The sequence below is a fragment of the Lemur catta genome, chromosome 8 (genome assembly GCF_020740605.2).
Source record: "Lemur catta isolate mLemCat1 chromosome 8, mLemCat1.pri, whole genome shotgun sequence".
Lineage (NCBI taxonomy): Eukaryota > Metazoa > Chordata > Mammalia > Primates > Lemuridae > Lemur > Lemur catta.
In genome coordinates this window covers 24,212,672-24,234,308 of record NC_059135.1, presented here as the reverse complement: position 1 = coordinate 24,234,308, position 21,637 = coordinate 24,212,672, and the positions used below count along the sequence as shown (strand labels likewise).

General features: G+C 37.2%; 1 protein-coding gene across 15 annotated transcripts in view; it reads left to right on the top strand.

The window, feature by feature from the left end:
• Positions 1-14,402, top strand: part of MAP2 (microtubule associated protein 2) — a 68,549-nt gene extending 54,147 nt beyond the window's left edge. For 12 of the 15 annotated variants that reach the window (XM_045558630.1, XM_045558626.1, XM_045558628.1 and 9 more), the window contains 3 exons: positions 6,467-6,548; positions 10,169-10,281; positions 10,503-14,402. In XM_045558630.1, coding sequence (XP_045414586.1) covers positions 6,467-6,548; positions 10,169-10,281; positions 10,503-10,718 — 411 coding nt within the window. In that variant the 3' untranslated portion in view covers positions 10,719-14,402. Of the gene's footprint in view, positions 1-4,470; positions 4,564-6,466; positions 6,549-10,168; positions 10,282-10,502 lie in introns of all 15 variants that reach the window. The other 3 variants (XM_045558632.1, XM_045558631.1, XM_045558618.1) reach the window with 1 other exon arrangement.
• Positions 14,403-21,637: the final 7,235 nt, after the last annotated feature.

Here is a 21,637-nt window from a genome sequence, read left to right as displayed (position 1 = left end):
CAAGATTTTTAACAGATGAATTTTTTAAGAATATCATCTGTGCCAGAGAACTTCTAATCTTCATTAATATCCAAGGTAGTCATACTTTTGTTTTAGCATTCGCATGCGATGCATCAGGATTTTACAGTGGCTAAATAGTTTTTATTAAATTGAATGTTATGGAATGGGAAATACTTTTGAGAGAGAAAGAAAAGTGTTTTTTATAGTACAAGAACAAAAGAGGGCTTAATTTTAAGCACTCCTGAGAAATGATGAAAACACAAAAGAGAAGCTTAATCCCCTGCAAGGTTGAAGGGAAGTCATTTGAGTGTCATTGTCTAATACCCTTTCAGAAAAGCATTCTTTCTGAGACAACTTCAGATGAAGGAAGAAAGAAATGATGTTGCAACTGAGGTTCATACCTATGGGATGCCTGAGGGTCTAGACAGAGTCCAGATTTTGGGATCCTAGTTACTCTTTGTATGTCTTCACCTTGAGTTGATTTGTGGGTCTTTTGATAAAGAATGCAGCATCAAAGAATGTCAAATTTAAAAAAAAAAATCAAAATCCCATTGCTCAAGTAATTCAAACTGACATTGGGATGAATGCCTCTGGCTTATAAGTTGTTTTGCTAAAAACTGTCTGTAGGAATGTATTTTCTCTCATTTTACTGTTTCATATTTCCAACGAACTAGTAGGAGAGACTTGTTCCTGTCTGCAGGCATATCCTACATTTTGCCTTCCTATCCTTTCCTAGGGCAACCCTATTTTAGAGAAAAAAAATGTTAATTTCTGTAAAGGAACGTTAAACTTATATGCAAAGAGAGACTAGAGTGATAGATTATTTTAATTAATCCGTTATGATAAAATCCAACTAGAATCACGCAGGGAATAGCCAGAAAGTAACTGCAGTGTTCTTCTCTATCATAGTGGAAGAATGAATGTTAGTAGAATTAGTTAAAATTAAAATAAAATAATTATTATTAATTTTTTGATGACATTAACCTGTACTTACACAACTCTTCATGTTATCTAACCGTTATGGGAATGAAAATTCAACCATTTTTGAAAGTAAATCTGCAATGCTTGCATAAAAACCCGAGGCTAAAATTCTTTTTTGCCAACCTCCCACTGGGGATATTGATTGGCTGAGACTTGAAGAATGATCAGTTATGGACTCCACTTGGAATGGGGGTATTCTAGAGAAAGATATTAATAACATAAAGAAAGCCTGAGGATAAATTTGAAAATATAAGCAATCCTTTAAAGTTTAGAATGTAATATAATCTGGCCAAAATGTAAAGTATAAAGAGGATAGCAGAAGAGAGGGCTGAAAATTCAGAATTGCTGAGCACTCTGGTTGCCTCACTAAGAAGTTTTGATTCATTTAATAAGAAATAGTGACTTTGGGGGAATTTTGAATGAGGCAGAGCTTTCGGAAGATCATACAGTTGTTTGATATATTATTTTTCACTTCCACTGTGAAGTATGCAGAAAAATATTGTCACTCTTTTCAAATCACCCCATTATGTATTAATAATGCAAGTAAAAAATTCAGGTGAAATAAATTGACAAAGATTAAACTGTGATTTATTGATAATCTTGGATAATGATTATTCAAATTTTTTTCATACCATAAGCATAGAAATTTAGTTCATTTGTCAAATAAAAGTTTGTTATATTTTTTCTAAATAATATCTAAGATATTAAAATAAATTTCTCTTGACATAGCCTTTTAGGAAAACAAAAGTTTTTCAAAAACTGAAAATTTTTTCCCCAAAAATGTCTTAAATTTTAATAGATCCATTCATAGACCCAGAGAGTTAAAACTCAACTCTTCAATAAAAGAACTAACCTGGAACATGGCCTTACCCTTCACAGCAGCCATCTATTACATTTTGCCATTTGATCAAATGGTTTCTAAGGACTGCTGTTATTTGTAGAAGGAACTCCAAGGTGTTAATTATTTGTAAATGACCTTAGAGACCTTTGGTGTGAAGTAATTTGTAATTTTTCTAAAGCATAAATGTGAATCACATAGACGATGTGGTGCTCAGGTGCAAGTTGTCAAGCTGGAGTTAATCTTACTAAGCGTCAAGCGCCCACTGTCCAAAGTGGTTTTGTTTCTCTCTATCCAATCATTAAGCAAGATGGAAAATGAAGGTCTGGAGGGGCCGCTTACATTTATTCTGTCATAATTTGCCTCATTTTAGACAAAAATACTATGAAGCTCTTGAAATATGAAAATAGGTAAAGAATATTATTAATGGGTATATAAAGTCTGCTTCACATGATAGGTTGAACATAGATTGAGAAAGTCTACCATCGAAAAAGGCCAGCTAGTTGTTTCAATAGAAAATCTATGACTCTCTAGAAAATCTGGGTAAAACTGAAATCAGCGTTTAAGTTGTAGATTTTAAGATTCTAAATCATCTCTTACAAATGCTGGCAATGGGACCCTTTAGGATTGAATCATTTGTTTTGGAAATCATAAAAATTGTCACGCAGTTGATTAAATGTTAAGGTCAAACAGATTTATGTAACTAAATTTGGAATTTCCATTTTTGCAACAAGTGAATCAGATTTAATGTTTGGTTTTTGATCACTTGGCAGTGAGTCACTTGATTGGTACTCTACTGATCTCCAAATTAAAATTCATAAACAAAATATGAAACCCTGTATATCCTCAAAGATTAGTAAAATGGCTCCCATGAAGTCCATTTCATTGTCAAAACAATTAGATATTTATGAAGAATAATTTTAAAGTATTATTGCAAAAAATAAATCAAAATTATTTGCTTTCTCCCACCCAAGAACTAATCAAATCTGTTTAGCTTCTGAAATCAGATGAGATTGGGCATATTCATGGTGGTACAGCCATAGACAAAATTATTTGCCTTTGGAAAATAATTTATCTATGAAGTTTTAAATGTAGTCTTTATTGGTTTAAAACTATCTGCATCTACAGTTTCTATGAAACTTTTACAATATAACTACACTCATCATTAGATATAGACTCTGTAATATCCCTCACCCTGTTTAAATTGAATTTTTATTATACCCTAAAGAGTAGCCCAAACATTCAGTCTTCTGAATTCAGATTTTGACAAGAGGCCCTTCCCTTGGGCTGCTGATGAGAGCTGTCAATGGTATTTCCCTACAAGGGACAACCTATCTTGTCAATGTTAGGCAAGCATCATGATTCAAGCTTTGCCTAGTTAAAAAGTCAAAATCAATGTCCTTTTGAATTTTTGATTCTTTCTTGCAAATACTAAGAGATGTGTTAACATTCTTGTAGATGGCTATGTATCTAGGGTAAATTTATTTAGATTTTTTAATAAAAGGATAAACTGTCCCCTAAAGCACTGAAAATGTGATTTTTCTCTTTAGTAATTGCAGAGGCAGGGGGGTAGGAAGAGTAGTAGTAGCCACAGTAAGACAAAAGAAATGAAAAAATACTAATAACAACAACAATAACAAAAATAAACCTTTCTTTCCATGCTTACATTGCTTATTTGTCCTCTAAAACATGCAAGGTTCAAAAGACACATGAAAGAATTCACAGGAGTTATGACTTTGTACATTATTTTACACCAGAGTTATGTCTTTCCAGATCTGGATTGCTATTGTCTTCAAGATGAATGGTTGACTTCCTGAGAATAGAAATAAAACACCTAACCTTAAATCTACTGGACCCAATCAAGGCCTGGACCATGTCTGTATGATGTAGCACAAGTCCTCTAACCAATAGATCTTGGTTTTCTTACCTCTATAACTGGAAAGAATGCTTTCAACCTGATCATCCATGGGTAATGGCTGCTCTTGAGCAGTTGCCAGAAAGGGACCTTCAGAAGAGCACTGAGTCAAACATGCAAGAGACTTGTAAAGCCCTTTTTAGCAGAGCAGGCCCAGAGTCTCTTTGTTGACCCTCCTGGGAAACCAGGAGTTCTTCCCCTAAATAAATGAGAACTGTGACCTACAGCAGTCAGCCAGACTATTTGTGCACCTCACTTGTGCAATGTTGACCAATAGAACAGTCAAGTGGACAAGGTGACTAATAATTGTGATGGCTGACACTGTGGGGGCTGGGAGTTGGCTGGAATATCCTTTAAGATCCTCTGCTAAGCAAGATTTAGTATTAACTGTTATTGAACCTTACCTGGAGTAGACCTGAGTCCCAGTGTTGCCTGCAGCATTGGCAGCCTCCCTATCACAGATGATTCAAGTTTTATTTTTCAATACCTCCAATTGTTTTCTGATCACACCTAGGTACAGCTGGGATACCTAAGGCTTTTTAGCATTTGGCCCTTGAGGGAGAAGAGAAATAGGGGCTCATATTAACGTGGTAGAACTGCTCTTCAGTTCCAGTATTAGTTTTTCTCTTAAATGAATATGTAGGTGGAAGGGAGTCTGGTGCTACCCATTCTGGTTCCCTATACCCAGCATCTTGAAAGAAAAATGCACAGTGAAGTTACCTCCCATTCCTTTTAGGTTAGGATTTTAAACAAGAAGATCGATTTTAGCAAAGTTCAGTCCAGATGTGGTTCCAAGGATAACATCAAACATTCTGCAGGGGGCGGAAATGTAAGTAGAAACTTCTACTAGAAAGCTGTCCCTATTGTGTGGAGTCACCTGCACAGCTGGCACCCTGTCTCCTTCCCTGCCTTCTTCCCAGCACACTTCTCCCTCTTGCTGCTGTTCCACTCGTCCCCCTGGTGCAATGGTGTGTCACCCTTGCATTTTCAGTGATGGGCTCCCCATCCCTCCCTATAGATCATTAGCAAATTCCTCACTCTCAGTTGGGAAAGAAAACCATGAGATGCACCATGGTTTTCTGGGGTATGGCAAATCCACTTGCCAACTTTGTTTGCTGGCCTCTTTGTCTTCAAGGTATTTTCTCACACTGTCTCTGCTCCCCAGCAAAAGTCAGCTGGGCGCACAGTTTTCTAGTTCCATTTAGATTACCCTTGAGGCAAAAACTGATATACTTGTAAGTACCCGAAGTGTGTGATATCAATCTTCAGTGGTTCATTATTCATGAAAGTTGGGCTATCATTTAGAATAACACAAAACTGGTGAAGCATGATTCATCTATAATTCAAAGTGAAAGGATTCAAGTCCCAGTATACACTTTATCTTGATGGGATTTTTTTCCTGTCTCTTTCATTTAGTGTAAATAATACCCTCTGAGAGGAAGGAAAAGATGAATCCATGTTTCTTAAATGTGATTGAGGCAGAATTAAAATGGTCAGGCAAACTCAAGCTAAAGGAAGTATGGTTTTTCATAAAATAAGAAAAATTGTTTTAAAATGAATCAGGCTGACTCTGTTCTACAGATCCTGTTACCTAAACCAAGTTCTGATAATCTGTGACTCAAGTTACTTACTGGGTTACCAAATCTAGAATCCTCACCTGTCTACTATAAATAATTTGTGGCTACTTTCTCCTCAACTGGGCAGAAATGGAGTCAAGCAGTGAAGACAGAGAGAAGCAAGTGCCTTCTACAAGGACCTGTCACCTGATAATCAAGTAGCTTCACTGAGCACAAAGCTAATCACTGTCGTGGGAAGTCCATAGCAATGTTTGCTGAGCTCCTTCAAGGATGCTGAGCTAAGCCCCAGGGTCAGTCTTCATACTGACATGGTTACAACTCCTTCCACCTAAGTAGAAAAGGACAGACTAGGACAGCTAAAGATCTTAAAGATCTACTTAGGGGAGCTTCCAAGCCCCTAAATAATAGTCTTAAACTTTCCTCTAGAAAAGAATCACTTGCTTAAATATGCAGATACACTTGCCCCATCCCCACGACATCTGATTCAGTAATTCCCACATACTCTGATGCAGATGACAATCGACCACACTTGGAGAAGACTGCTTCAAATCCGGGGAGAGGAAAAATTTTCAATAAAACACAAAGAAGAAAAAAATGTTGCTATCATTTTATAATTTGATGTGCAAGAAAAATTTCATCTAGTCAAGATATGACAATTTAATAACAGTTTAGGAAAGCACATCTAGAACTTTCTTCTTGTATCTTAAAGCAATGTTGGTCTTGTGGTACCTATGAGCAACATTGGTCACTTTTATTTAAAAATCACTCTATAAATAATAACTCATTTCTGAGCTCTTTGCTTATTGAAAGATTTAACAGACGTGGCTTAGTTCTCTGAGTGGAAGCTTGCCTTATTAATACAAGTGTTTCTATCCTCTTGTGGCATGGTCTGCTTTCTACTAATAAAATCTTCTATTCCAGGATTTCCTTTCACTTGGGTCCTTCTTTCCACTCCAAACATGTGGAAGAACATATGGGAAATTTTGTTTTCCTGTGTGTGTGTGTGTGTGTGTGTGTGCTCACGTGTATACTTCAAATTGGGTTTCTGGATATGTTGTTGTATGTTGTGAGTGTGGATATATTTCTAGATTTTATGTGTGAGCTTGGGTTTGGTCTATGTTTATATTTTAAGCACGTTTTATGTGGTTCACACAGGTCCAAATTGTTACCAAGAAAATAGACCTAAGCCATGTGACATCCAAATGCGGCTCTCTGAAGAATATCCGCCACAGGCCAGGTAAATAAATAATTTTTAGAAGTTTGAGAAATGTTGGATTGTATTCAGGAAATTGACAGCAAAATTGTTGTTGTTGTGAAATCCCTAACTGGAAGGATGTTTCAAAATCCTGATACCTCATGCTTTTATTAATATAAGCTGAAGTTAGAAATTTCAAGACGTTTTCATTTGGGATAAGTGAACCCAATTACCATGAATAGGCTACCTATAGAATAGGTTAAAGTTTAAAGGTAAGATGCATTTATCTTTGTGTACTCAGCATGCTTATTGGAGACCTTTTGAATTATGTAGTCTGTCAAATACACTGGATCATATATTCGTACATAATAACTCCAACTGAAAGCAGCATTCCCAAAGTTTATTTTTCATAAACTTGTTTTTCTATATTATGTAAAATAAGGATTGTGCTTTGCAAAGCTGAAAAAATTTATTTAGCTGATGGATTTCTCAGATTCTTTATTAGGTCAACAAGCATTGTAAATCCCAGCAGAATGCAATATTTCCCTAACTTACTTGACCATGGTACTCTTTTTGTTTCCTCAGACTATCTCATAGGACTAATGCTCTAAAGTAGAATTTATATTCATACTTGCTGCGGGTTTTTCCCCCTTTAAAGTGTCAATCAACATATATGAGTCATTTCTTCTGGGTGTCATGCTTCATATATTTTTGTTAAATTCTACCTCCATAGATATGTAATAATGGATATCTGTCAAAGTTGTAATTTTATTGAAAATATTTTGACATAATTCATAAATCTCACTGAATTACAGAAAGACAAAAGGAATGCAATTGTTTTTAGCCATCTATGTTTGGTATCTGCACAATTAAACCAGGTAATAGGTATTTCCATTAATCATTGTCTCAAATGTTAACAGAAACAAGATGTAAGAAAAATTAAGCTGAATAAGATTTCTGGCCAGGAGATAATTATTAAGAATTTATTGGTTGAAAAACAAAGATAGGTAAGATAAGTTTCAAAATGGATTAATGCATTGAAAATGTCTAGAAATCAGGATTCATTTTGTCAAAGTGTGTTCATAAAGCAAGTCAAAGAGTTAGAAACTCCATACATGGAGTCTTCATTACCAGTTTCAGAACTGCTGCCATGGAATTAGTTTCTCTATCATTCATGATGCAGCAGGGATGTGGTCCCATACTGTTCATCTTCACAGTTCTCCTATCTAGCTAAAGCCTACAAACATTTAATTGATTTTGTACAGCTGTGTCAACAGCATGGCTGAAATATTTGGCCACACTGCCTATCTTCTTGCAGAATATAAAAGAAAAATGCCAGACATTTAATTCCAGACAGTAAAGATACAGTTGGTCAAATTCACCCAGAGTCTGGATGCACAGAAAAAAATCTTATATAGATAAGGAAATATTCTGTGTATGATTTACTGGTCATAAAAGACTATTGTCATGGACTCCTGCCTATTTCTAAATCTAGCTTTTGCTATGATAACAAAATCAAATGACTAACTTCATAAAGAAGTGTTAGCATGATGATCCTTGACAAGAGCAAGCTTTTCACAGTGACTTTGGAATGTGGAATACTTAAGGAGAAAAGAAAGAAACTAATTCAATACCTGGAGGCACAAGTTGAAATATCTTCTCTTCTCAACTTCTCTTATAAAGCTTGTTAAAGATTATAGTCTTTCACAATTACTGCTCCTGGTGGGTGCCAGAATTCTTCAAAACCAAAGGCATAGATCTCTGAATTCAAATGAGCTTCTCTAACAGTTGCATAAGAATTTCTAGTGAGACCTCAACAGAAACATACTTCTCAAGCTTCCTTTTCTGAATATATTTTTGGTCAATATTACATTTTTTTTTATTTCAGAATATTACAGGGGTACAAACACTTTGGTTACATATATTGCCTTTGCACTGCCCAAGTCAGAGCTACAAGGAGACTCAACCCTATTTTCTCCCCCTCAGAAGAGAGTTCAGCAAAAATGTAATAAGATTATATTGACATAGCATATAATCAGAAAAGAAAGCTTACAAAAGCAATTTCTATCAGAGGCTACCAAAAAATACAAAAATAAGATCCCAAAGAAGTTGATCTCATCTAGTTGAAAGTTCAATATCTTCTAGCCTCTAACCAAGATAAATATGTTCTTATGAATCATTATAAATCATGCTAATCTCATTGCAACCAACAAATGAGAACCATGTAGCCAGGTAAAATATGAGAAGAATAATACTCCATGAAATGAAGCATATTTTGATGGAAGAATAACTATATGTCTTCTAGAAGTATGAGTTAAATAACATTGTGTACTTCCCAAGCCTTCAGGAAAAGGATAAATGGATGTTTCTCCAAAATGTAATCTATTAACACCATATAATATCAAGAAGCCCCTGGCCAGGCAGTTGAGTATTAGCATGGACATGTAGATATTGCAGGAGAAAAACACCACAAGGTTTAAGAGACCTCTGAAGCCTTAATAGACTTCCCTCTTTGGTCTACAGGAATACATGAGGAACAAGAATCCAAAATTGAATCTTTTTCATGTTTCCATAGAGCCCCTCAGGCATTTTTTCAAGTCAAAATCCCAAGTGAGATGCAATGATAGTAGAGGGTCACATTGCCAAACACTAGCTTTCCAGAAGATGCATGTGGTGAAAATCAAGTTGCTGATGAAAGTGAAAGCAAATCTTTTAGGTGGAGGTGGGTAAATGAGGAGCTTAATCCAGCATCTTTCCCAGGTCAAAGACATCAGCAGACACTCAGAGGTGGTCAAGAACAGGCTAGAGGACAAGGAATACCTACCCAGTATAAAAGAACCCCCTACATTTGAAAGTCTATTACATGCAGAGCTGGGGAAGACCACACTGAAAGCGGGAGTACACCTCCTGATTATCAGCAGATCATAGTGTTTCAGACTAGTTAGCAACAGGGGAAATGGCGTGGCCCAAACTATCTCAGTATTATCAGATCAAGGTCAGTGTCAAATTGGCTCTATGGCATTTGTACAAGAAAGAGATCTTCTGTCACTTCTTATGCTAATTAAAATGGGAAGCTCTTAACATTTACTAGTTATAAACAACTTAGCTCCTGACTCCTTTCATCAGTGAAGCTATCTATCGATGCTGAAAATTTACAAATGAGTATGTTACCCATATGTGCTCCATTTTCAGCCTAAAACTTCTTTGGATAAGTGACCCATTACCATGAAGAAGAATAAAGAAGAGTTTCATTTCAATTTAATTTGCTTCCTTAAAAATAAGAGACTAAATGTTCCAAGTTTTAAAAAGGATGCAAGTAGAATATTTTCATTTTGTTATTTTTTTTAGAGTTTTTGTTATACCAAAAGGAAAATCCCCTCTGATTTCTTAGCTTAGACATGGGTAAAGAAGAAAGATACTAATATGTGAAGCAATCCATATAATGGTATAAGAAGGATGTCATGATCTTGGATAGTATGGGAAAATGGTATGGACTAGAAATTCTAAAAGATTCCTGTTACATTTATGGTTGGAGGTATAGTAGACTTAATAAATTTGTGGTTTGCAATGTTATATCCACTGTAATCATGTTTGGGAAATAGTCACCTTAAGTACAAGATACAATTTTAGCAAGACATTTAAAAGCCTTTCTCCTCTCATAGGTGGTGGACGTGTGAAAATTGAAAGTGTAAAACTGGATTTCAAAGAAAAGGCCCAGGCTAAAGTTGGTTCACTTGATAATGCCCACCATGTACCTGGAGGTGGTAACGTCAAGGTAAGAAACAAGGTCATGGGCAAATCTTGTCTTTTTTTGTTTAATTCTTCTGAAATACTCTTTATCAAAATCGGTCCCAGACTGAAAACCTGGACAAATAGGAAGTGGGGATGACAGAGCTGAATAGAAGTCACTTTAATATCAAATCTGGGACGTAAAGAAAGAGCCAGGGGCTAGTTAAGATGCTTGAGTTAACAAGAACTGATGCTTGTCTTAAACAGATTGACAGCCAAAAGTTGAACTTCAGAGAGCATGCCAAGGCCCGTGTGGACCACGGGGCTGAGATCATCACGCAGTCCCCAGGCAGATCCAGCGTGGCATCGCCCCGACGGCTCAGCAACGTCTCCTCTTCTGGAAGCATCAACCTGCTTGAATCTCCTCAGCTTGCCACTTTGGCTGAGGATGTCACTGCTGCACTCGCCAAGCAGGGCTTGTGAATATTTCTCATTTAGCATTGAAGTAATAATATTTAGGCACGAGCTCTTGGCAGGAGTGGGCTCTGAGCAGGTGTTATATTCTTCTTTAAAAACTATAAAATAAATAATCTCATCCCCAAACTGTAGTAATTGTTACAATTTTATATTTAAACAATGAATAGCATATGCAGAAATTGACCTGATTTCCATCTGCAACAGGAAGACACTGGCTTTACATGGGTACAATTGGACAATTATTTTTGCTCTGCTCTGTTTTGCATGGAGTATTATTACTTTAAAATTTGCATTTTTACCTTTCATGTGCCTGAAGGCTATCCACTACATTCTGAAAAGCCTTGTTAAAATCCAAGCTGCTCATTTCACTATTCTGTTTCTGAGTGAGACAATAAAAACTGCCCATTGTAACTTATTACAGGTTAAATTAAATCAAGGAGTCTGATTGCAGGAAGGGAAGAGCATGTAAGAAATAAGGTTTTTTTAAAGTGTTATTTTGTATAAATGGGAAGAAAGATTCAATTAAGTTATTAACATTTGGGACCTGGATAATTATATCAGAGTATGTCAATCCAATAAATTATTTAACTAATTGAAAAACAGTTACAAAGCATTTGAGCTCTGGTTGAGGAAGTGGCATAAAAGTGCATCTCTTAGGAACGACGCACTTTCATTAGGACGGACTAGTGTCTGATTAGAATGTCAGTTGATTGGCTAGATTTGTGTCCATACTATCAGTTTCAAACCCCCTTTCCATCTGTTTGATACAGTATTATAGATATAAATATATATATATTTCTCTGTGGCCATTTGTGATACTTCCTCATATACTTGAATATTATACTTCCTTATTCACAGTATCTGTGTCTCCTGCACCCTTTGGTGTTGCAATTTTAGGTATGTGAAAGTAGATGTTAGCAGGGTTCTCTCCCTATTTAAAAAAAAAATATTAAAAAAGACAAAAAATTTTAGCATGAAGTTGCTTTCTATAACAACTCAAAGCTGTAACCCTGTTTTAGTGCCAGATACAAGTCTCTCCCGTAATGCTAGAAAAAATTATTTTTCTCTGCTTTCACCAACATGGAGTTTGTGGGGGTGGGTCCAGTTATACATGAATGGGTTTACAGATTGTTGGTTCAAGATTATGAATTTATCTCATTTTTAATCACAGAATAGTTTGGGTTTTCTTCCTATAATTATTCATGAAACTGACTTAAGAATTTTTTTCCTTTTTTAAATTTTTTTTCCATTTGCTAAAGTTGAAACTAACAGTAGTAGTTTGGAATATGTTTTCTCATTTTTCCAAATAGCATCTATTTATTAAATTCTCTGATATAAGATATTTGGCTTCCTTGCCCAAACTAAAGATCCCTTGAACAAAAAGAAAAAATACAATATTTTGAGAAGATACAGCTATAAAACATTTGAGACACAGATATCTAAATCAGTTTTTTTTAGGACTCCAAAATTGCGTTCTGTAAAGGAACACAGTGTGACTTAGTATTATTTATCAGTAGATAATACTGTTCCGACTTTCTATACAGTCTTAAAATCACAAGGCAATTAATTCGTCTCACAAATCATTCATCTTAGACTTACAGATAAGCAATGAAATAGTCAATGGCCTGAATAGGGCAAAAAGCTACCAGGCTGGACGGACACTTTTTAGTATTTTATCTGTTCTTTTTCTTGCTCAGGGCTGGTAGGCTAGATCTGAACAATTAAAGACCAATGGTCTGCTAGGTGTTTGATCTCTTTGAGCCAAATCAATTCCTGAATATAAAGGTGGAAATGAAGAGCATGGACTGAGCAACAAGGAAGTACAGGAGCATCTAAGACAAAAAGCCAAGGAATACACCATTCTGTGACCCAGTGGATATTACAACCCCGTAATTGCCACAAGAGAAACCCTAGGAGCAAACCCACACCATTCATTCTCAGCTAAGAGATTTCACAAAGGCAAACTTGTCTTAAACCATTTATAAATTAGTAATTTTATACAACAGTCAAAAACTTAGAAACTACTGAATATGACCATGGATGTGTCTATTTTCTGCCTAGTAACTGCTGTGAGGTTTCATTTGACCAATCTGGGCAATTTATTCATCCATTTCCCTTGAAATGCACCAGAAAAGAGAAGAAGGAATGGTTGTGTGGAGACTTATGGTATTTGCTAACATGTTTTGATAGTGCTAGATAGTGATTAAAGTTCTCTAGAAAGAAGTTAACAGCTGGTTAGAAAAGTTTTAACCTGTGAAACAAGTATTTTCTTCAACCTTGTTTAAATTTGTTATCAAAGTTAAAACTAAGTAAATATGCTCTATGTATTACAATTTAGTATCTTACCAATACATGTTCAAAATAAAGATTATATAAGGCACTAAATTGTTAGATTCGGCATTAAAACAAATGTTAGTTTAGAATTACAACAAAGTTATAATGAATAAATGTTCTTGCTTTGTATGGAAATGCAATTCTTTATAAAATTAACAAAAAGGAACTGATAATTTATACCAGTAAAAGAGAGAAACACACAGGCTAAATGTCTTCTTGTGGAGATAAGGGGTGGAACCCATCTTAACTTTACTCTCAAGATAACGACTCAAATTAAGCTTTTTGAACACCACTCTTGTGGGGACACACATACGCTGATCTAGAAATGAAATCTTCATGGTCTCAATTCTAGATCCACTTTTGCCAGTTTCTCTCTGGCTTTAGCCTTAGAGAACCTGTTTAAGAATACATAAGTAATCCAGAGTTCTGAAGAGTTAAAAGGCCAACTTCTCCAGTGAACTCACTCTCTGGGTCACCTGCAACCAAAAATTGGATACCTTACAATGATGCAGGAAAGACCTAAGTTCATGTTGAGTTTCAAAGGCCATGTTCATTTAGGAACCAACTCTCTCTGGATTCACCTGCTGAGTTCCAGCAGGGTGATGGGCTGAAGTCCCACCTACAAGGATGACACCTGTGTAACACCAGCTAGGTATGGTGGAAAAAAACTGAAGAGAGAATGCCATTAAATGGAAGAAAGTACTGATTATAGCTGGCCTTCTCCACACACACATACAGTAATACGGCAAGTGTGGGATAATCAGACAAAATATAACGTCATGCCAGTATTATATTGAAGAAATAATCTGAATGTGGTTGATTCTGACATAGCTGCAATTATAGTTTTTTTTTTTCCTATTTTTCATGCCACAAAAAGGAAAATAAACTATTCATGGTCTAACTAGCAAAAATAAAGTAGATTCTTGGCTTGGGAAAGCAAATTCTAGGCAATCCTTCAAAGATTGATGTGCTAAAATCAACACTGATGTTTGTTTTTTCACACCCAGGATTTTTAAGCCTGGATGTGTAGGTGGAGGCCAAGTCCCTCTGCAGGAAAAAGCTTATTTTCAAACTCAGAAAATAAAATGTCAATCATAAAAATCCACTTCAACTTTAGCAAAAAGAAAAAAAAAATCAACAAAAAGTATACTCTGTATGCTGGGATTCCAAGGTTCTAACACACCGTTACAAATCTGTGGGGGGTTTCTTTCTTCTGATAATTCTAGAGCCTGTTACCATAGAAAGGCATTTCTTAAATGGCTGGTTGTAGTTAGTTCATGTTTTTCAATCAAATTTGCAAATGTATTTGTTGCTGTATAGTGATTGTTTTGCAAAATAAAATTGCTTGTCACCTAACTTCTAGTTGTAGTTTCGGATTGTTTAATCGCTGCTGCTTCTCTGGAAAAAAATAATGCGCGCGTGTGTGTGTGTGTGTGTGTGTGTGTGTGTGTGTGTGTGTGTGTATACACTGATCCAACCAAAGAAAAATTGTGGAGAGAAGGCTATGATTATCTGCCAGCTTCTTGCTATGTGTCAGGCCCTATAGTAGGTGATTTTAGCTCACGTAATCAATAAGGGAATTTGGTTTTTTTATCACCACTCTATTAGCAGGATGCTATCTACTGCAAGTGCTAGAAACTCAAAATTGGCTTAAGCATAAAGGTGAATTTATTAGCTCAAGTAACTAGACAGGTCTATCTGCCTCAGGCATGGCTGGATCCAGGCACTCAAAAGATGTCATCAGGAATCTTTCTTTTCCCAACCTTTAGTTCTACCTCCTCTGTGTTGGTTTCACTGTCAGGCAGGTAACCCCTTCCATGATGGACACCAGAAGCTCCAGATTTCATAAACTATCAAAGAAAAGCCTCTTTTCCAATAGCACTAACCAAAATCCAAGGTCTGAATATCATTGAACTACACGTATCAGCTGCCCACTTACGCTGATGGCCAGGCTTGGCTCACACACTCAACTCTATCACGGGTGGTTGGAGTAGGAGGAAAGTAAAGGGAGAAGTGGCCTCCTCTGAACTACGTGAGCCAATCATAGAGAGGAAATGTTTCCTCCAAAGTTACATCAGGCTGCTACTGCCAGAAGGGAGAGGAACTGATGCTGTACAGGCCATAAAAACAGATATTCACTATAGCCACACCCCTATCCTCTAACTCAAATTATGCTCAGACATCACCAAAGAGCTTGTTAGAAATGCAAATTCTCGAGCACCACCCAAGACCAACAACATTTCCCTAGGTGATTCATCAGCACATTAAAATTTGAGAAGCACTGGGCTCATTCAGTCCTTGCTGATGTGCTTCAGGAGAAAGAGCCCTTTTGTAGCCCTCTAATAGATGAAAATCACCCCTAAGACTATTTGAGACAACATCCCTACTCTAATGCCAAACAGGTCAGTTACAAAGTGGTAGGAAGTTGTAACTGGTAGAATAAATACTTTTTTGTATTAGAGGTTTTCCAGCCCTCAAATCATTCTAACTTGGCTAAAACTCACGCCTCTTATCAATGGCATCATCACTTCCCATTCAGTCTCCCTTTGCTGATAATGCAGACTTGGTAAAACCTAGCAAAAATCACTAAGGTTTCTCTTTAATAATGTCTTAAAGTTAGCACCCATGTCGTCCTTCAAAGAGTCTTTAAACCACAATGGATTAAAACATGTACTTGTCTAGTAGCATGAATCACAATAAAATTTTTGATTGCTCTTTTTATTAATTAACAAGGCAAAGAAGAATGTACTTGCCCTTAGAAGAGACAAATAACTCATACATAATGTAGGATGACAGGATAATATTCAATGTAGCTTATAGGGAAAAAAATGTCCCTTTCTCATTTATGAAGAAAAGAGGGTAGTCTCGTGTCCCAAATAATTCAGGGCTAGAATGTTGTCAAAAGTACACAGTTTAGCCACCTAAAGTTATTTCAAAATACTAAGTCCCTCACTTGTTTTTCTTTAGCGTGGTGAAGCTGCATCACAGACACAGGAAGGTCCCTTTTTCTCTTTCATGCCTTTCCATCACAAATACACCTCAGCTGCTCCCACTTCTACTTCCTTTAATTTTCATTAAAATTCTCTGCCCCAGGCCTGAGTTGAGGTCTGTGGCCTCCAGATGTGCTTTGTTTGGCTTCCACAGTGCTTTGAGATTCAAGAAAGTACACACATACCAGATTTGGATGTTCTTTTGAAAAGTTGAACAATTTGGCAATGGTGGGCCTGCATTTTCTCATGGTAGCAATTGGCTGGAGCTGGTCTGTGGGTAATCCTGAGATAGGGTTTTTCCCTTCACTTGACCGCCATATCCAGATGTGCTTATTATTCCTCCTTGCCCACTTCATTCACCTTTACTCGTTACTATGACTGTAGACGTTAGACTACAGATTTGGAGTTTGTAACTCTTTTTTTTCCATTTTTTTTTTATTTTATTTCAGCTTATTATGGGGGTACAAAAGTTTAGATTATGTATATTGCCCTTCCCCCCATCCCCCCCGAGTCAGAGCTTCAAGCATGTCCATTCCCCAGCCAGTGTGCATCGCACTCATCATGTAGGTACACACCCATCCCCTCCCCCCAGCCCCCACCTCTGTCCGATACCCAATTGGTGTTATTCCCAGATGTGCACTTAGGTGATGATCAGGGAAACCAATTTGCTGGTGAGTACATGTGGTGCTTGTTTTTCCATTCTTGGGATACTTCACTTAATACAATGGGTTCCATAGAGTTTGTAACTCTTGACCTGTGCCCACTTGTCTTTCTCTCCCCCTCATTGTCTCCCTCATTCTGTGAAACAAAAGCTCAAAAGAACAAGAACCTAATCCTAAGGTGAGGGAGTTGGATAGGTCAGACTAGAATCCTCAGGGTGATGGAGAGCCTGCAAACACCAATATTGAATAGAAACATTTAATAGATTGTGCCCTGTCTCATAAAAAAAGACTTTAAGAAGTACATTTCTTTCACAGTAGCAACTGTTAATTTTTATGCTCATAATAAGCACATTTAGGATTCTACTTGCCACCTATATTTGTCATTAAATCAAGGAAAAGAGAAGAGTGCAGCTTGTTTCATTAGGTCTCCACCTCTGATAAAGACCTCATTGTCAAGTGAGAAATGACAAAGGCTATTTTTCTTACCCAGTAGAACGGAATGTTGCCTGTTCCTTTTAGGAACAGAAGAAAGAGAGAGAAAATACTCTAGCCTAGTCAAGCTATACACTTTATTAAGCTGACTAAGTTGTTAGAATATTGAAAGACTTACTGCCCAAGCCTCCTCCCCCTTACCAATGCCTGCCTTTGGCCGCCCAAACCTATTCTCCTGTGCTGGAATTGGACATCCTCCAATTCCAGCATCTACAAAGTCAATATGTGGTACAGTAGAAAGCCTTCAAGATCCTGCTCCTGTCCCCCCAAAAGTCCTGCCTTCCAGGCATCACCAGTGGCTACTTCCCACCACCACCACCAGCACCCACCACTACACACCCAGGGGTTCTGGAGGACTGGCCTTTGCCTTGCCAGCTATTGGAGGAAGCCAAGATGGGCAGTGCAGGAGGTATATGGTGGCACCTAGCAGCCTACTGGCCTGCCAGAAAGACCACCACAGCTCTTATTTACCTACTCCTGCCCCTGCATTGCCCCCAGCCAAGTCCGAAGGAGACTGGAACGCCACAGAGGAGACAGTGCCTTTGGTGATGTGCTGGCAGATAAATACCTGGTATATATACCTTGACTATTGTCACCTGCTATCATCCCCTAGAAGCTGCCTCATGTGGCTGCTTATGGAGTCTATAATGACCACAGGACTTGCACTCTTAGTGGAGTGTGAGAGATGGGCAACAGGCACTAAGGAGGTAATGTGGGCTTCTGAGGCCAACAACAGAGGGAGGTTGTGAGCAATAGACAGGCCCCACGGGGTGATTTGGGGCTAACAGATGCCTAAGGTAAAGTCTTTCTATGGTCCTTGTTGAAATTCACCTCCATTTTGAACCCACCCAAAGCCCACCTGACGTAGGCATTAACAATACTAATTTTGTACTTCTTTGGCGATTGTGCCAGGCATCCTCAAAAACATATGTTAACTCCTAAGAGTACTGGAGTTATCAGCATTTTTATTTTACAGGAGAGGAAACTGGGGCATAAGGAGGTCATTTAAAATTTAATGGCAGAGCTAGATTTTGAACACAAGCATCCCAAAACAGATGTTTCATCTAATGGATTAGGTTTGACCTAATTAAGTATGCTAATAAACAATTTTCATGACCATCAATAATAAAGATATCAAGTATATATTATGTAAAAATCTCAGTATTACAAGGACTAGAAAAATGTTCACATATTTGCTGTTAATTTGGCAAATGATGAAATGGGCTTATGAATAATAAACTCATTTATATAAAAAGAAATTCTCTATTTTTTTGTAAATACAAGCCATTCAATGACAATAGATTGAATTGGAAATCACTGGAAGATTTTTATGTGGTTCTCTGTATCAAGTCATAGCTCATACAAAAACATCTAGTGAGTGACGTCTGTGTCAAGCAAAGATCAACCAACAATTTCTAAAAATCAACAATTTATTCAGAAATTATTAGGAAAATTGGATGATTTATTTGTACTACAACACACATCACTTGACAAGCAGTTTTGTAATTCATTTTGTTTAGAGAATAAAAACATTTTTTCTAATATGTGTTAACTTATGATCATGTACCAATCACTAAATATTTTACCATCGCCCTTGCTTCCAGAACTATATAGCTTTATTAAAGGCTATTTTTTCTTTCTGTATTATGACACCAATACAAATTTCTTCCTTTTGTTACAAGCATGGAATGTCACTTAAGTTTTTCTTACGAAAACAAGGATCTGCAATTCACAGCATAAAATATAAAAATGCCTGACCAAGCCTTAGATGTGGAATGCACACTTCAAATAATTTTATTTGATTTTGACTATTAATAAGAAAAAATATGCAGATATTCATTCACATCAGAAAACTAAGACAAATACATGCCAAGGTGACTTTTTGGCCACTTTTCTGCTTCAAATGTAGAAAAAAGCAGAAAGCACTCATTATATGGATATCAGAGTATCAATAGTTCATCTTCTGCTGTGTAACTAATATATTGAACAAGGATGACTCATATGAATTTTGATCAAAACACAAATTTATTTTTGTGTCTCCCAGTTCCTCTAACTTTCCACTGAGTAGTAGAAGAAATCTTCCCCTGCCTCAAGCTGAAGACTTGGGCAGACCCATGACTTTATAGTCACTATTGGATAATAAAATTCTTCTGGTTATAAAAAGAGTCTTGATTATAAAGAATCTCAATTCAGAAATTAAAATTTCCATCCCATGCAAATAATCAAACTGTAAACCTGATGATGAGAGACCGGTACCATGGATCTGGCTTCTGGCTGCAAGCCTGTATTGGGAATGGCTTACAGTCCTTCTGTTTTCTTCTCTGTGGACTCACTGTCTCTTCATCCCGACAAGGTGCTGTTTTTGCTCTCTTTAGGGATAAAATTTGGGCAGTAAGAAAAAGAAAGGAGAGGTCTTATTTGATTTAGGGCTGGGCATTCTGTGACTATGGTGATTGGTGATTTAAGCAGATCTTTTCTCTTTTTCAGTGGGCAACTCAGTGGACATCTCCAGCCTCTTTCTACTGGGGCATCTATCCCACCTAGCAGTCCTACTGGGCAGGACCCAAGACATCTCTCTCCATCTCCCTCTTCTACCTCATCCTCACCTGGCCCTCATGTATTACCTATCCCAACAGCTGTAGGAAGCAAGGCAGATCCCAACTCAGCAGCACTCCTCAGTTCTCACAATCAGAACCATCAGTCCTCCTCTGGCCACTAGATTTCTCCACCTTGTAAAAATCTGGTGTATCCCAACATCTGTGTCTTTCTACACCATGGGACACATTTCAATGCTCTCCAAGTAGTTCCTTCGAATTTTCTTTTTATTAAGCTTAAGGTAAAAAGCTACTACCTCCCTCAAAAGGAAAGTATGACCCACGGACATCTCTGTCCAAAGAAATTCCTTACTAATGTCCTCTCACCAAATCCCACTCTATGTCCCATTTTTGAGTCCTTTATCTAATAAGAACATGTAATTGATAGCATTTCATTTGTAAATCTGCACAGGTCACTCTCATTGTTTTGACCTTATATCAATTAGGCTAATCCCCTCAGTAGATTCTCAGGCCAAAAGAATCTCATTTTAACATCTGTTGCCATTGTCTTTTCTTTTCTTCACTTTTGGCTAGAGTAGGCTCATACTACTTTATAAATCTGTACCCTTTTAAATAGAAAATGAATAAAAGCCACAAATGCTTATTGAATGCTACATCCTCATCTGGCCCAATGCCCTCAAGACATTCAGAGCCAAATGAGGAAAAAGATCATACACAACTAACCACAGCCCAAGATTAACAGGGAAAAGTGGTGAAAACTCAAGTTCACACAAAGATCCGGGTTGGGGGGAAGGTCTAGAAAGGACAAAGGATGAAAGATTTTTAGAGCAAAAGCATAAAGGCTTGAGTGAAGAACATGTTTTGAACATAAAAATCACCTGGTATATCTGGAGCATAGACAATTCAGAAGGAATGAGTCCAGAAAAAAAGGAGCTTGGAGATAGATTTTGAGTCTTCTATTATATCGGGAAGTTTGGATTTTAATGTGTAAGCTAGAGCAGTTGTTAAAGGTTTTTGAGGAGGAGAAATGACATGATCAAATGTGAATTTTAGAATAGCAATTTTGGCAATAATGTAGAGATTGAACTAAAAAGAAGAGGCCAGAGTTAGGGAAACCAGGAAGGGATGACTGGAGCCAGGGCCAGGAAAGTGGCAGTGATGATCTGGTTCCTGGGAAGGGGTAAGCTTACCACACTTGTAAAAGAAAAGTGACAGAACTTAAAGACCAGGGGATATGGGTTGGCTAATAAAGAAGGAGAAATAAACTTGAGGTTTTAACTTGAGTAACCAAGTAGATGCTGGTGTGATTAACTAAGATGAAGTATGCAGGTGAGGAAGATGACATGTCAGTGGATTCTCCATATGGAATCTCAGCAAACTGTTAATTCCCATTTGGATCTTAGAAGTGGGATCATGACCAAAGATGGTTATGTGAGTATCACTCCAGATTTTGGATGGTCCCAAGCCAGAGGGTTTAAATAAAAGGAAGAGGAATGCCTTGCTCCAGTCATGTCTAACCCAACCATATTGATCAATAATGAGCATTGCTAAAACCAGGCTTTTAAAATAGGAAAGAGTCCTATTTATCAGATGTAGTACACAGAGTAGGACAACTTGCATCTCTCACAATTCATTCCAGGACATTGTTCTCTCCAGATGCCTTGCGATGCATCTAGTTGACAATGAATACAATGTTGATGACCATTCCAGGTCCATGACATGCCTGTTCTGTAGAGGAACTGAGTTTTAAAACATTATCTGAGCCAGTAGGATGTAGGCTACAACAGTCCTTCTTCACATTGGGGGAGTTGTTTTATATTCAACTCTTCCTTTGTCATCATCAGTGCTGGCTCTTAATTGGTCCATTGCCCCAGGAGTGTTACATCTTGAGT